Consider the following 18,128-nt stretch of genomic DNA (forward strand, 5'->3'; position numbering starts at 1 on the left):
CAAACATGGAAAAGACAAACAACTACAACAGACAGACATGTGAGACAGACTGACCACTGGGACAGACAGACCACTGGGACAGACAGACCACTGGGACAGACAGACCACTGGGACAGACAGACCACTGGGACAGACAGACCACTGGGACAGACAGACCACTAGGACAGACAGACCCCCGGGACAGACAGACCACTGGGACAGACTGACCACTGGGACAGACTGACCACTGGGACAGACAGACCACTGGGACAGACAGACCACTGGGACAGACAGACCACTGGGACAGACAGACCACTAGGACAGACTGACCACTGGGACAGACTGACCACTGGGACAGACAGACCATTAGGACAGACATGTGAGACAGACTGACCACTGGGACAGACAGACCACTGGGACAGACAGACCACTAGGACAGACATGTGGGACAAACATACAACTGGGACAGACAGACATGTGGGACAGACATACAACTGGGACAGACAAATAACTACAACAGTTTCATGTTGAGGAGAGACATAAAAGCAGGATCTTAGAAATTTGGACAGACAGACAGACAGACGGACAGGTGGAATAACACGTGAGGACAGACAAGTGAAAACAAATTGTTTAATGTATAGTAGGGGGTATATAAATGGTTTAATGTATAGGAGGGGTATATAAATGGTTTAATGTGTAGGAGGGGTATATAAATGGTTTTATGTGTAGGAGGGGGTATATAAATGGTTTATGTGTAGGAGGGGGTATATAAATATATAAATGGTTTAATGTATAGGAGGGGTATATAAATGGTTTTATGTGTAGGAGGGGTATATAAATGGTTTTATGTGTAGGAGGGGGTATATAAATATATAAATGGTTGTATGTATAGGAGGGGTATATAAATGGTTTTACGTGTAGGAGGGGTATATACATATACAAATGTTTGTATGTGTAGGAGGGGTATATAAATGGTTTTATGTGTAGGAGGGGTATATACATATACAAATGGTTTTATGTGTAGGAGGGGTATATACATATACAAATGTTTTTATGTGTAGGAGGGGTATATAATGGTTTTATGTGTAGGAGGGTCTATACCTGGTTTTACTGTGTCGGCGGGGTCTATCACTGTTTTTATGTGTCAGGAGGGTATTCCTGGTTTTAATGTATAGGGGGTCTATAACTGGTTGTTGTGTCGGCGGGTCTACTCCCTGGTTTCCTGTCTCGCGGGTCTTCCTGGTTTTCTGTGTCGGCGGGGTCCTCCCTGGTTTTCACTGTGTCGGCGGGGGTCTCTCCCTGGTTTTCTGTGTCGGCGGTGGTCTCTCCCTGTTTCCTGTCTCGGCGGGGTCTCTCCATGGTTTTCTGTGTCGGCGGGGTCTCTACCCTGGTTTCCTGTGTCGGCGGGGGTCTCTCCCTGGTTTTCTGTGTCGGCGGGGGTCTCTTCCCTGGTTTCCTGTGTCGGCCGGGGGTCTCTCCCTGGTTTCCTGTCTCGGCGGGGTCATCTCCCTGGTTTCTGTGTCGGCGGGGTCTCTCCCTGGTTTCCTGTGTCGGCGGGGGTCCCTCTCCCTGGTTTTCTGTTTCGCGGGGGTCTCTCCCTGGTTTTCTGTGTCGGCGGGGTCTCTCCCTGGTTTTCTGTGTCGGCGGGGTCTCTCACCTGGTTTCCTGTTTCGGCGGGGGTCTCTCCCTGGTTTCCGTGTCGGCGGGGTCTCTCCCTGGTTTCCTGTTTCGGCGGGGGTCTCTCCACTGGTTTCCTGTGTCGGCGGGGGTCTCTCCACTGGTTTTCTGTGTCGGAGGGTCTCTCCATGGTTTCCTGTGTCGCGGGGGCTCTACCACGGGTTTGCTATGTGTCGGAGGGGTCGCTCCCTGGTTTTCTGTTTCGGCGGGGTCTCTCCCTGGTTTTCTGTGTCGGCGGGGGTCTCTCCCTGTCTCCTGGTTTCCTGTGTCCGCGGGGTCTACTCCCTGGTTTTCTGTGTCCAGCGGGGTATCCCTGTTTTTATCCTGTGTCCGGCCGGGGTCGCTACCTCTATCCCTGGATTTACCTGTGTAGGAGGGGTTATATCCATGAGGTCTGAATGTGTAGTGAGTGGGTATACTACACGGTTTGCATGTGTCGGCAGGGGTATATAAATGGTCTGAATGTGTAGGAGGGGTAATATAAACGGTTTGAACTAGTGTTAGGAGGGTATATAAATGGTTTAATGTGTAGGAGGGGGTATATAAATGGTTTAATGTGTAGGAGGGGGTATATAAATGGTTTTATGTATAGGAGGGGTATATAAATGGTCTGATGTGTAGGAGGGGTATATAAATGGTTTAATGTGTAAGAGGGGTATATAAATGGTTTTATGTGTAGGAGGGGTATATAAATGTAAAAATGGTTTTATGTGTAGGAGGGGTATACAAATGTTTTTATGTGTAGGAGGGGTATATAAATATATAAATGGTTTAATGTGTAGGAGGGTATATAAATGGTCTGATGTGTAGGGAGTGGGTATATAAACGGTTTGATGTGTAGGAGGGGTATATAAATGGTCTGATGTGTAGGAGGGGTATATAAACGGTTTGATGTGTAGGAGGGGTATATAAATGGTCTGATGTGTAGGAGGGGTATATAAACGGTTTGATGTGTAGGAGGGGGTATATAAATGGTCTGATGTGTAGGAGGGGTATATAAACGGTTTTGATGTGTAGGAGGGGTATATAAATGGTCTGATGTGTAGGAGGGGTATATAAATGGTTTGATGTGTAAGAGGGGGTATATAAATGGTTTTATGTATAGGAGGGGTATATAAATGGTCTGATGTGTAGGAGGGGTATATAAATGGTTTAATGTGTAAGAGGGGTATATAAATGGTTTTATGTGTAGGAGGGGTATATAAATGTAAAAATGGTTTTATGTGTAGGAGGGGGTATACAAATGTTTTTATGTGTAGGAGGGGTATATAAATATATAAATGGTTTAATGTGTAGGAGGGGTATATAAATGGTCTGATGTGTAGGAGGGGTATATAAACGGTTTGATGTGTAGGAGGGGTATATAAATGGTCTGATGTGTAGGAGGGGTATATAAACGGTTTGATGTGTAGGAGGGGTATATAAATGGTCTGATGTGTAGGAGGGGTATATAAACGGTTTGATGTGTAGGAGGGGTATATAAATGGTTTTATGTGTAGGAGGGGTATATAAATGGTTTTATGTGTAGGAGGGGTATATAAATGTAAAAATGGTTTTATGTGTAGGAGGGGTATACAAATGTTTTTATGTGTAGGAGGGGTATATAAATATATAAATGGTTTAATGTGTAGGAGGGGTATATAAATGGTCTGATGTGTAGGAGGGGTATATAAACGGTTTGATGTGTAGGAGGGGTATATAAATGGTCTGATGTGTAGGAGGGGTATATAAACGGTTTGATGTGTAGGAGGGGTATATAAATGGTCTGATGTGTAGGAGGGGTATATAACGGTTTGATGTGTAGGAGGGGTATATAAATGGTTTTATGTGTAGGAGGGGTATATAAATGGTTTGATGTGTAGGAGGGGTATATAGATGTTGTTTTTTTTTTTTTTGTAGGAGGGGTACTCTCCCTGTTGTTTTTTTTTTGTCTGCGAGGGATTATCCCTGTTTTTGTTTTTGTTTGTCGGCGGGGTTTCCATCTCTCATGGTTTCCTGTAGTCGGCGGGTACCTCTCCCTTTTTTTTCTGTGTCGGCCGTCTCGACCTGTTCACCTGTCTCGGCGGGGTCTTCTCCCTGGTTGTCTGTGTCGGCGGGGTCTCTCCCTGGTTTCCCTGTCTGCGGCCGGGGTCTTCCCTGGTTTTCCTGTGTCGGCGGGGTCTCTCCATGGTTTCATCCTGTGTCCGGCGAGGGGTCTCTCCCTTTTTCTGTTGTCGCGGGGGTCTCTCCCTTGTTTTCCCTTGGTCTCCGGCGGGTCATCTCCCGTTTTTCTGGTGTCGCGGGGTCTCTCCTGGTTTCCTGTGTCGGCGGGGTCTCTCCCTGGTTTTCTGTGTCGGCGGGGGTCTCTCCCTGTTTTCCTGTGTCGGCGGGGGTTTCTCCACTGTTTTATCCTGTCTCGGCGGGGATCTCTCCCTGGTTGTCTGTTTCGGCGGGGTCTCTCCCTGGTTTCCTGTGTCGCGGGGGTCTCTCCCTGGTTTTCTGTTTCGGCGGGGGTCCTCTCCTGGTTTTCTGTGTCGGCGGGGTCTCTCCCTGGTTTTCTGTGTCGGCGGGGTCTCTCCCTGGTTTCCTGTTTCGGCGGGGTCTCTCCCCTGGTTTCCTGTGTCGGCGGGGTCTTCCCTGGTTCCGGTTTCGGCGGGGGTCTCTCCCTGGTTTCCCTGTGTCGGCGGGGGTCTCTCCCTGGTTTCCTGTGTCGGAGGGGTCATACTCCCTGGTTCCTGTGTCGGCGGGGTCTCTCCCCGGTTTGCTGTGTCGGCGGGGGATCTCTCCCTGGTTTTCTGTTTCGGCGGGGTCTCTCCCTGGTTTTCTGTGTCGGCGGGGTCTCTACCTGTCTCCCTGGTTTCCTGTGTCCGCGGGGTCTCTCCCTGGTTTTCCTGTGTCCCGCGGGGTCTCTCCCTGTTTTCTGTGTCGGCGGAGGTCTCTCCCTATCTCCATGGTTTTACTGTGTCGGCGGGGTCTCTCCATGGTCTGATGTGTAGGAGGGGTATATAAACGGTTTGATGTGTAGGAGGGGTATATAAATGGTCTGATGTGTAGGAGGGGTATATAAACGGTTTGATGTGTAGGAGGGGTATATAAATGGTTTGATGTGTAGGAGGGGTATATAAATGTTTTGATGTGTAAGAGGGGGTATATAAATGGTTTTATGTATAGGAGGGGTATATAAATGGTTCTGATGTGTAGAGGGGTATATAAATGGTTTAATGTTAAGAGGGGTATATAAATGGTTTATGTGTAGGAGGGGTATATAAATGGTTTTATGTGTAGGAGGGGTATACAAATGGTTTTACTGTGTAGGAGGGGTATCTAATGCAATGGTTTCTGTGTAGGAGGGGTATATAATGTTAGTGTAGGAGGGGTAATATACGGTTTGATGTGTAGGGAGGGGTATATACATGGTCTGATGTGTAGGGCGGGTGGTATATAAACGGTTTGGATGTGTAGGGGAGGGGTATATAAATGGTTTAATGTGTAGGAGGGGTATATAAATGGTTTAATGTGTAGGAGGGGGTATATAAATGGTTTAATGTGTAGGAGGGGGTATATAAACGGTTTAATGTGTAGGAGGGGTATATAAATGGTTTTATGTGTAGGAGGGGTATATAAATGGTTTTATGTGTAGGAGGGGTATATAAATGTAAAAATGGTTTAATGTGTAGGAGGGGTATACAAATGTTTTTATGTGTAGGAGGGGTATATAAATATATAAATGGTTTAATGTGTAGGAGGGGTATATAAATGGTCTGATGTGTAGGAGGGGTATATAAATGGTTTGATGTGTAGGAGGGGTATATAAATGGTCTGATGTGTAGGAGGGGTATATAAACGGTTTGATGTGTAGGAGGGGTATATAAATGTATGTGTAGGAGGGGATATAACGTTATGTGTAGGAGGGGTATATAAGTTTATGTGTTAATAGTTTGATGTGTAGGGGGGTAGATAATGTTAATGGTTTTATGTGTAGAGGGGTGGTTTTATGTGTAGGAGGGGTATATAATATAATGGTTTAATGGTGTAGGAGGGTATATACAGTCTGATGGGGGGGGTATATAAACGGTTTGATGTGTAGGAGGGGTATATAAATGGTCTGATGTGTAGGAGGGGTATATAAACGGTTTGATGTGTAGGAGGGGTATATAAATGGTCTGATGTGTAGGAGGGGTATATAAACGGTTTGATGTGTAGGAGGGGTATATAAATGGTTTTATGTGTAGGGAGGGGTATATAAATGGTTTGATGTGTAGGAGGGGTATATAGATGTTGTTTTTTTTTTTTTTGTAGGAGGGGTATATAAATGTTGTTTTTTTTTTGTAGGAGGGGTATATAAATGTTTTTGTTTTTTTGTAGGAGGGGTATATAAATATATAAATGGTTTAATGTGTAGGAGGGGTATATAAATGTTGTTTTTTTTTTGTAGGAGGGGTATATAAACAACTGAAAAGTAAGATGAAGGATAATATCTATTGTACTATAGTCCTTGATTTGAATGCCCTGTTCAGCCATGCCAATATTTGGATGGAACTGACAAACATCAGTCAGACACATCATTCCCAGTGGGGATCAAACCTCTGACCTTTTGAACTTTGACCTGACCCAAGTATCAATGCTTCACATTTGCTCTGATGAAATAGCACACTATAATTGGTCTTCCGGGTTTGCTTTTGAAAATCAATAAATCTACTTACTTAAAATTTATCGTCCAAAGATAAAGTTAAATTCAAACATAGTTGTACAGTAAATATAAATGATATAGTAGGAAGTGCTTCAAGACTAAAATCATTAACCAGAGCAAGGAAAGTGTTATTAAATAACTCCACTATATTTGTCCATTGAAATTTTGGAATCTCACTACATACATGTATAAACAAGAGGCATTATAATGATGACCTACAACATACATGGTATGCATTATATCAAAAAGATTTATAAAAAAAAACAGGGTCAAATTAATGTTTTACTACTATAAGTGATAGGTATTTTATTAAAGTTTAACTGTATAAACAAGCAAATTCATGGAATTGGTATCCCCCACTTTCCTGAATTATTGTAGTTATTGTAGGTAAACATTTTTGAGGTTAGGAACTAACATTATTATAGCTCAAGGAATTATAAATTCTGTTGAGCCATAATGTATTGCTTTAAACATGAAGAAAAAAGTAAAGCCTTATGCAGAAGTTAGATGTTTTATTGAACATGAATTATGGAATAAAGTAAATTGATTTTCCAAAACTTTTCTTCTCATCTGCCATTACCAAACCCTATCATCAATTTTGCTTCACCCTTAATACCTTAAACCCTTTTCCTAAGTTTGAAGACTTTTGGAAAATATTTGGGTAAGTTATTTACAGGCAAATAACAGTCTTTTTCATAAATCAAAGGACGATACTTTTGTTACTAAGTTTAATGATAATCAGATAATATTTGCAGGAGTTATTTCTTGTTAATCAAGGGGCATAACTCTGCCAAATAACATCTGGCAAAAGTGACAATGGCACTTGGCTGAGCCCTTAATGCATGTAACATTATAACCAAGTCTGAAGAAAATCTGTTCACAACTGTTCCAGTTAATTCACGGAAACAGTAAAAAGTGATGTTTTTTTGCTAATCAATATTAAGATTTTACTTTTATATCAAACAAGGGTGTTAAATCAAGGTTTTAGTATAATTAATCAATTAATAAGAGGCGCAGGGCCTTAATTAGTGGTCACACTAGTTCTGATGTGTACATGGAGAGATGTTTTGCTTTACAACCAACATTGAACACATTTGATCCCTGTGGCCTTGAAAGTCAAGATCATGCATGGTCATTCAAATGAACAAACGTGGTAGCCCTTTATCCCAGCATGCTAGGTACTGGCCAAATATCATGACCGTGGGACTTTTAATTATTGAGAAGAAGTCATTTAAAGATTTTAACATGTTTGACCCCTGTGACCTTGAAAATAGGTCAGGGTCATTCATTTGAACAAACTTGGTAGCCATTCACAGCATGCTACTAACCCAATATCATATCCCTGGGATTCTTTGTTATTCAGATGTCGAAAAGGTAAATTGTTTATGGACGGACAGAACACTACAACAGACAAAAGGCAATTAGGTCACTTGAAACTTTGTCTCAGAATTTCCTTTCCCTTTGTCAAATTCTTTTTACTGAAAATCATAGAAAAATCATTGAAGTTTGACTCAATTTGCTTTTCAGTGGAGGAAATTTGGTATTGACGAATTAAGACTATCCACCCCGATCCCAAGTGAGTTCCTAAATAGACTAGAAATGCAGATGGAATATGGATGTGCTGCTGTAAAGGACATTTCAGAAATGTTTATCAATATTTAAAATTCTGTTGTTCTACAATTCAAAAAAAAGTGGTAAGCTTTTAAGGAAGCATAGAATCCCAACCAATGTAGTGTTGTCATGGTGCTAAATTTGCCATGGTCTGAAATGATCATGTAATTATCAACATTTCAAATTCAAAGGACTTGAATAAAACAAGAGCACCTCTGGGGTGGGACATATACATGCCTCTCACATGCCATAGTGTAGTCAAATAGGAATGTGGCTATATTATCGAGGCTATGCTAAATGGGAATGTGGTCATATTTCCTTGGCTATGTCAAATGGAGATATGGCTATATTCACATGGCTATTTCAAATGGAAATGTGGCTTTATATATTCTCATGGCTATATCAAATGGGAATGTGGCTATATTCACATGGCTATATCAAATGGAGATATGGCTATATTCACATGGCTATATCAAATGGTAATATGGCTATATTCTCATGGCTATATCAAATGGAGATATGGCTATAATCACATGGCTATTTCAAACAGGAATGTGGCTATATTCATATGGTTATGTCAAATGGAAATATGGTTATATTCACATGGCTATATCAAATGGAAATATGGCTATATTCACATGGCAATATCAAATGGAAATATGGCTATATTCACATGGCTATATCAAATGGAAATGTGGCTATATTCACATGGCAGTATCAAATGGAAATGTGGCTATATTCACATGGCAGTATCAAATGGAAATATGGCTATATTCACATGGCTATATCAAATGGAAATATGGCTATATTCACATGGCTATATCAAATGGAAATATGGCTATGTTCACATGGCAGTATCAAATGGAAATATGGCTATATTCACATGGCTATGTCAAATGAAATTGTGGCTATATTCACATGGCTATATCAAATGGAAATGTGGCTATATTCACATGGCTATATCAAATGGAAATATGGCTATATTCACATGGCTATATCAAATGGAATATGGCTACATTCACATGGCTATATCAAATGGAAATATGGCTATATTCACATGGAAATATGGCTATATTCTCATGGCTATATCAAACAGGAATGTGGCTATATTCACATGGCTATATCAAACAGAAATGTGGCTATATTCACATGGCTATATCAAATGGAAATGTGGCTATATTCACATGGCAGTATCAAATGGAAATGTGGCTTTATATATTATCATGGCTATATCAAATGAAATTGTAGCTATATTCACATGGCTATATCAAATGGAAATATGGCTATATTCACATGGCTATATCAAATGGAAAAATGGCTATATTCTCATGGCAGTATCAAATGGAAATATGGCTATATTCTCATGGCTATATCAAATGGAAATATGGCTATATTCACATGGCTACATCAAATGGAAATGTGGCTCTATATATTCTCATGGCTATATCAAATGGAAATATGGCTACATTCACATGGCTATATCAAATGGAAATATGGCTTTATTCACATGGCTATATCAAATGGAAATATGGCTATATTCACAAGGCTATATCAAATGGAAATATGGCTATATCAAACAGAAATGTGGCTTCATATATTCTCATGGCTATATCAAATGGAAATATGGCTATATTATCATGGCTATATCAAATGGAAATATGGCTATATTCTCATGGCTATATCAAATGGAAATATGGCTATATTCTCATGGCTATTTCAAACAGGAATGTGGCTATATTCTCATGGCTATATCAAACAGAAATATGGCTATATTCACATGGCTATATCAAATGGAAATATGGCTATATTCACATGGCTATATCAAATGGAAATATAGCTATATTCTCTTGTAGTTCTATTGTCTTGATGTATGTGTTCTTGTATTGCTTTATGGTCATTGGCATTTTTTTAAACAATATAAGACTGAGGTTTCAATTTTACAGGGACCTTTATTAACTTCCAACTCACGTACTATGTGCAAAGGAGGATAACGACCTGCTCAAGTAAATCACCGATGCCACAGGAAATAACTGGTCGATATTTTTTTCACTATATTGCTTTTTCTTCCCGACAAAACAAGAAAAGAAAAAATTGTTCTGTTTAATTGGTTTGTGATATATGTCATTAAACAGTCACTAGTTACCATGGCAACACCAGTACATTTCTTATCCATGACAGGTCACATCAGGAAATCTACCAGAATTAGAAGCGTCTGTACCTGATAGCAACCACAAACAGGCCAACTTTACTGGTGTCTAATTTGGGCCCCTACTCACATACATCTCAGACGCAATCTGCTCTTAATGGTAAAGCAAATTAAAAAAATCCAGAGAAAAGTCCTGGAGTGTTAATAAATACTCAGTTTTCAAACTGAAGTAACATATTTGTACTTTAAGCAGAGAAGTAAATATAGACTGCTGTCCAGATGAACTTTTTCACCATCAGGTCTTGTACCTCCGTGGCTAAATATACAACTTGTGATTTCCTCCTGTTTGAATTGAAGTACATATATGCAGTAAGGAATGACAAAAGACTGTTTTTATTCACACAATGTATATCAGAAATAATACTTTTGATAAATCATCAGAAATCAGAGTGAATTACACATTTATATCAAAATGACCCTTACATTGCATATCATAACAACATTTACATTGTAAATTGGAATGACCTTAACATTGCATCATACTGACCTTGATTTTGTATATCATAATGATCCTGACTGTCTATCATAATGACTTTGACAGTCTATATCATAATGATCTTGACAGTCTATATCATAATGACCTTGACAGTCTATATCATAATGACTTTGACAGTCTATATCATAATGACTTTGACAGTCTATATTATAATGACCTTGACAGTCTATATCATGATGACCTTGACAGTCTATATCATAATGACCTTGACAGTCTATATCATAATGACCTTGCCTGTCTATATCATAATGACCTTGACAGTCTACATCATAATGAGTTTGACAGTCTATATCATAATTAACCTGACATTGCATTTCATAACAACATATACATTGTAAATTGGAATGACCTTGACATGGTAAATCATATCATAATGACCTTTGTATATGATTAAGGCCATGGTTTTGTATATTGGATTGATTGAAATATTCTGTATATGACCTTGCCAAAACTGTATGTGAGTGTGAAATGAAATGAATAGCCCAACACTGAATAACTGAATGCAAGTATTAGATAAAAACAATGCATTTCATTAATAACAGGTTATCGTTATTAGTCTTACTCTCCTGCAGTAAAAAGCCAAACAGGTCAGTAAGCAGCATTTAAATGGATTTGGTCAGGGGACATAACTCACAGCCTTTCTTGTTTGAAAGATGCCCCAAAACTAATGCAGATCATTTTGTTGTACCCCACAGTAATTAAAGATGAGATATATTTTTCTCCCATCATTTACAGATTTGTCTCCCATTTTACTCATTCAAGATTTCTCTGTCAATTAACTCCTAGGGTATCGCGCACTGGCAACAGTACAATGACATCACATCCACAGTTAAATCACATCATGTCAACATAGTGTAGCATTGAAATTTGTTTTCTAATATAGGATAATATGATGAGAGAAAAATAGTTATCATCTCCCTTCAGGAGGATGTACTTGATTGTCTATCCCTCAGCAGAACCGCAGGTTGGACAACCAAGAATATCAGGGTTGGAGATTTATCTGTCACACCCTCAAGGAAGATTCTATTAGTCAACTGACCAAGACATAAACAACTCTAGAAAGATAAGTTATGTAATTTACTTGGGTATTGTGTCCACATTGCAGTAGGTCAAATAATATTTTTTTTTTTTTAATTACATATTTTTGAATTTCTGAACATGCATACTGGGTGAGTATTGCAAAAGCAGTACATGTCCCCTACAGGCCCCCGCTATAAATAGTAACAGTTACCTTGACCTTGACCTAAAATCTCTGAAACTTGAACTTGCATGTCCACATTCTTATGGTCATACACCATTGTGTGAATTTTGATCAAAATACCTAAAGGATTGAAGCCGCTAGAGCGCTGACAAACAGTGATGTTATGGACATATATACATACATCCTTACAAGACGGACGAAGATCAGGAAACCTAAAGGTCTTCAGTTTAACTGGTAGGGGACTAATAACAAAAGAATATTCTCACTACTTACATAAAAGAATTGTACAGAGTCTACACACCAGCTGACAATTTTACAGAACTCTTGTTTACAATTACTACCTGTTACCTCCAAAGTTACATGAAAACATTAACTAGAAACAGAGACTCCCATAGCTGATAACCTTAGAATGTATATCAGATACAGTTCCATTAAAGATGCAGAATTTACCTCTATAAATATATCTTAAACAAACCTTTCCCATTTCTCTATAGTAACATTAAAATCTTAGATCAACTTAACACTTCAACAGCGCCAGAATTTTGTTTTTACAAGATTTAGGTGTACACACCGGTACTAAACTAAACAAAGGCCATATATAAACTTGAAGAATCCTTCAATGGTCAGTACATATAAGCTGAGATTGATGGCTTCCGGGAAATTAAATAATCCAATGGTTATTCTAATGGCCAAAAAAACATAAGCCTACTGTGTTCACGCCTAACAATACCATACTCATCCACAAATTAGCCCCTTTCATTGTTTTTACAGAATCATCAATATAAGGATATATGTGGCTCACAAAATGGCCCTCCCCAAACTTTAATACTGAACTATTACACAAGGGGAGGAGGCTCATTTGGGCATCGTGTCAAGAACTGTATGGATCTTCGATAGATAGGTTATCCTGCTACACACTCACATTTCCTCCACATCAACACACTACCCCTTTCCAAAGGACTGCATCCTTTCCATTGTTAGTGGGCTTGTTTGTTTCTAGACCCTGGTAGAAGACATTATAATGCACCGGAAGCAAATTGCCACCCTTAACATAGTAGATATTTTTGACCTCCCAGGCTTTAGTAGATATTTTTGACCTCCCAGGCTATAGTAGATAGTTTTGACCTCCTAGGCTAAGGTCGGCAATTCGCTCCAGTCCCTGTGGTAGGAGATGGGTCTCTTGTGGTAAGGTCACCAAAGTCAGAAATGTCAAAGGGTGGACACAAAAAGCACTCCATTGCTCCTCCAGGTTGGGGGGTTTGAACTGAGCTAACAACTGGTCCTTTACTACTAGATTCTTACAGAAACCTGTAGCCCTATGTTCACCAAGGAATCAAGAGGCATAAGTCAAGCTTACATCCTGTTACCTAGATCTTATACTGTTCTCAGCCCAAAATGAGGTAAGCACAGTTCACCCCAAGATCTTTCAAACAGAGGTAACACAGTCCACCCCAAGATCTTTTAAACAGAGATTTATATAATCTTTCACCCCCTTGGGGGTGAGACGGGGGAATCTCAACCCGAGGGGAAGATTCTTAAGTTGCCAAACTAGAGGCATGCTGAGTGTTTGGCAGCTTTATTATCTTACCCCGAGGGTTGAGATTCCCCTGTCTCACTTCCATGGGGGTGAATGATTATTTTTCTCTTACCCTCTTATGTGTCTGATATTGACGTTACATCAATGCAAGGAAATGTTGACGTGACGTGATTGAATTGTCAACGTGAAGTCATTATACTGTTGCTGTGATGTCATAGTATTGTTGACGTGACGTAATACAATTGTTGAGAATGTGAGAAGAGCACATGTAGCTTGTCTTTTCCCTAGGGTGAGATAAGAAAATCTCACCTTGGTAAAACTGCGAATATCCCTGACCAGGGTAAGAGAATAATAGAATCTTTTACCCCTTTTGGGGTGAGATAGGGAGATCTCAACCCGAGGAAGGAGATTGTTAAATTCCCAAACACGAGGCTTGCCGAGCAGATGACTGTTGTGATAAGGCTGCAGCAGACGCTTTACACCTTACAATGTTGATTTCATACAAAATATAGTTCGGATAAGCTTGTCAAAAAGAACATCAAACACTCGGTTAACTCTGGTAATAAATACTTATTTTAATTCTTTTGTGAATAATATTGATATTTAGCATTCAAACGTTCTGGGTCAGGTCATAGTGACGTCACCCTATCGAGAACAAGAGCATGTTCAAAGAGCATGTGTAGCTTGTCTTTTCCCTAGGGTGAGATAGGAAAATCTCAACCTGGTAAAACTGCGGATATCCCTGTCCAGGGTGAGAGAAAATACAGTCCACCCTAAGATCTTTCAAATAGAGGTAAGCACTCTGTCACCAGTTCTTTCAAACAGAGGTAACATAATCCACCCCAAGTTCTTTCAAACAGAGGTTAGCACTCACCCCAAGTTCTTTCAAACAGAGGTTAGCACTCACCCCAAGTTCTTTCAAACAGAGGTTAGCACTCACCCCAAGTTCTTTCAAACAGAGGTTAGCACTCACCCCAAGTTCTTTCCATCTTGTCATTGTATAAGGTAATTCTGTCTTACTGTCTGTATAGGATTGCTTGTCCATTTATACTTTCAGGATGCATCTTGCCCCAAGATCTTTCTAAATTTCTTTATTTATAGAAAATTTTAAACCAAAGTATCAGTGAAGTGTATGAATGCAGAAGTCTTGAAGCATGAATATTTGTACAAGGATAAACATTATGACCCAAAGCATTGGTGTATAAATATATTAGAAGGTTAATTTTGCCATGGTCCCAGTCTTTGTTTTAATATTTGTGGTATGGTTAAGTGTCAGTCTTCTAGAATTCACCATAAAATTTTACTTAGTTACTGAGAAAGACGACATTGATATATTCATAACTGACAGAAAAGTGTCTTTCGAATCCCTCCAAGACAATAAAAACTGACCTTAAACATCACTTGTCTATGCCTGACATCCGATTTTCAAGGTTATAAGTCAGGCTGTAGATACAGATATAGACAATGAAGGCTTGGTTTACCACAGTTAACATAATCAGGTTCACCTTAGAGAATATTTCAAAGATATTTAATTTTTCAAAATAAAAAAGGGTAAATATTCATGGCTGTAACAGACAACCAAGGTTTTTCCACCTTATATCCATTGTGGACACCATATAAGGTGTAACAGACAACCAAGGTTTGTTACCTTATATCCATTATGGACACCATATAAGGTGTAACAGACAACCAAGGTTTGTTACCTTATATCCATTATGGACACCATATAAGGTGTAACAGACAACCAAGGTTCGTTACCTTATATCCATTATGGACACCATATAAGGTGTAACAGACAACCAAGGTTTGTTACCTTATATCCATTATGGACACCATATAAGGTGTAACAGACAACCAAGGTTTGTTACCTTATATCCATTATGGACACCATATAAGGTGTAACAGACAACCAAGGTCCTACCTTATATCCATTATGGACACCATATAAGGTGTAACAGACAACCAAGGTTTGTTACCTTATATCCATTATGGACACCATATAAGGTGTAACAGACAACCAAGGTTTGTTACCTTATATCCATTATGGACACCATATAAGGTGTAACAGACAACCAAGGTTTGTTACCTTATATCCATTATGGACACCATATAAGGTGTAACAGACAACCAAGGTTTGTTACCTTATATCCATTATGGACACCATATAAGGTGTAACAGACAACCAAGGTTTGTTACCTTATATCCATTATGGACATCATATAAGGTGTAACAGACAACCAAGGTTTGTTACCTTATATCCATTATGGACACCATATAAGGTGTAACAGACAACCAAGGTTTGTTACCTTATATCCATTATGGACACCATATAAGGTGTAACAGACAACCAAGGTTTGTTACCTTATATCCATTATGGACACCATATAAGGTGTAACAGACAACAAAGGTTTGTTACCTTATATCCATTATGGACACCATACAAGGTGTAACAGACAACAAAGGTTTGTTACCTTATATCCATTATGGACACCATATAAGGTGTAACAGACAACCAAGGTTTGTTACCTTATATCCATTATGGACACCATATAAGGTGTAACAGACAACCAAGGTCCTACCTTATATCCATTATGGACACCATATAAGGTGTAACAGACAACCAAGGTTTGTTACCTTATATCCATTATGGACACCATATAAGGTGTAACAGACAACCAAGGTTTGTTACCTTATATCCATTATGGACACCATATAAGGTGTAACAGACAACCAAGGTTTGTTACCTTATATCCATTATGGACACCATACAAGGTGTAACAGACAACTAAGGTCCTACCTTATATCCATTATGGACACCATATAAGGTGTAACAGACAACCAAGGTTTGTTACCTTATATCCATTATGGACACCATATAAGGTGTAACAGACAACAAAGGTTTGTTACCTTATATCCATTATGGACACCATATAAGGTGTAACAGACAACCAAGGTTTGTTACCTTATATCCATTATGGACACCATATAAGGTGTAACAGACAACCAAGGTTTGTTACCTTATATCCATTATGGACATCATATAAGGTGTAACAGACAACCAAGGTTTGTTACCTTATATCCATTATGGACACCATATAAGGTGTAACAGACAACCAAGGTTTGTTACCTTATATCCGTCATGGACACCATATAAGGTGTAACAGACAACCAAGGTTTGTTACCTTATATCCATTATGGACACCATATAAGGTGTAACAGACAACCAAGGTTCCTACCTTATATCCATTATGGACACCATATAAGGTGTAACAGACAACAAAGGTTTGTTACCTTATATCCATTATGGACACCATATAAGGTGTAACAGACAACCAAGGTTCCCTACCTTATATCCATTATGGACACCATATAAGGTGTAACAGACAACCAAGGTTTGTTACCTTATATCCATTATGGACACCATATAAGGTGTAACAGACAACCAAGGTTCCCTACCTTATATCCATTATGGACACCATATAAGGTGTAACAGACAACCAAGGTTTGTTACCTTATATCCATTATGGACACCATATAAGGTGTAACAGACAACCAAGGTTTGTTACCTTATATCCATTATGGACATCATATAAGGTGTAACAGACAACCAAGGTTTGTTACCTTATATCCATTATGGACACCATATAAGGTGTAACAGACAACAAAGGTTTCCTACCTTATATCCATTATGGACACCATATAAGGTGTAACAGACAACCAAGGTTCCCTACCTTATATCCATTATGGACACCATATAAGGTGTAACAGACAACCAAGGTTTGTTACCTTATATCCATTATGGACACCATATAAGGTGTAACAGACAACCAAGGTTTGTTACCTTATATCCATTATGGACACCATATAAGGTGTAACAGACAACCAAGGTTTGTTACCTTATATCCATTATGGACACCATATAAGGTGTAACAGACAACCAAGGTTTGTTACCTTATATCCATTATGGACACACCATATAAGGTGTAACAGACAACCAAGGTTGTTACCTTATATCCATTATGGACACCATATAAGGTGGTAACAGACAACCAAGGTTTGTTACCTTATATCCATTATGGACACCATATAAGGTGTAACAGACAACCAAGGTTTGTTACCTTATATCCATTATGGACACCATATAGGTGTAACAGACAACCAAGGTTTGTTACACTTATATCCATTATGGACACCATATAAGGTGTAACAGACAACCAAGGTTTGTTACCTTATATCCATTATGGACACCATATAAGGTTGTAACAGACAACCAAGGTTTGTTACCTTATATCCATTATGGACACCATATAAGGTGTAACAGACAACCAAGGTTTGTTACCTTATATCCATTATAGACACCATATAAGGTGTAACAGACAACCAAGGTTTGTTACTTTATATCCATTATGGACACCATATAAGGTGTAACAGACAACCAAGGTTTGTTACCTTATATCCATTATGGACACCATATAAGGTGTAACAGACAACCAAGGTTTGTTACCTTATATCCATTATGGACATCATATAAGGTGTAACAGAAACCAAGGTTTGTTACCTTATATCCATTATGGACATCATATAAGGTGTAACAGAAACCAAGGTTTGTTACCTTATATCCATTATGGACACCATATAAGGTGTAACAGACAACCAAGGTTTGTTACCTTATATCCATTATGGACATCATATAAGGTGTAACAGAAACCAAGGTTTGTTACCTTATATCCATTATGGACATCATATAAGGTG

General features: G+C 39.1%; 2 protein-coding genes across 2 annotated transcripts; both read right to left on the bottom strand.

Annotated features, from left to right (window-relative positions):
* Positions 1-1,480: 1,480 nt before the first annotated feature.
* Positions 1,481-1,786, bottom strand: LOC117338481 (basic salivary proline-rich protein 3-like). The gene has a single exon (XM_033899836.1). It carries the CDS (start codon positions 1,784-1,786, stop codon positions 1,481-1,483), a length of 306 nt encoding a protein of 101 aa, XP_033755727.1.
* Positions 1,787-3,911: 2,125 nt separating this feature from the next.
* On the bottom strand, positions 3,912-4,358 carry LOC117338482 (acidic proline-rich protein HP43A-like). Its single transcript, XM_033899837.1, has one exon. It carries the CDS (start codon positions 4,356-4,358, stop codon positions 3,912-3,914), a length of 447 nt encoding a protein of 148 aa, XP_033755728.1.
* Positions 4,359-18,128: the final 13,770 nt, after the last annotated feature.

This window comes from Pecten maximus, chromosome 11 (genome assembly GCF_902652985.1).
Source record: "Pecten maximus chromosome 11, xPecMax1.1, whole genome shotgun sequence".
Classification (NCBI taxonomy): domain Eukaryota; kingdom Metazoa; phylum Mollusca; class Bivalvia; order Pectinida; family Pectinidae; genus Pecten; species Pecten maximus.

Excerpts from the sequence above, each read along its gene's own strand:
- LOC117338481 (XM_033899836.1), bottom strand. The coding sequence starts at position 1,786 with ATGGAGAGACCCTCCGACACAGAAAACCAGTGGAGAGACCCCCGCCGA.
- LOC117338482 (XM_033899837.1), bottom strand. The coding sequence starts at position 4,358 with ATGACCCCTCCGACACAGGAAACCAGGGAGAGACCCCCGCCGACACAG.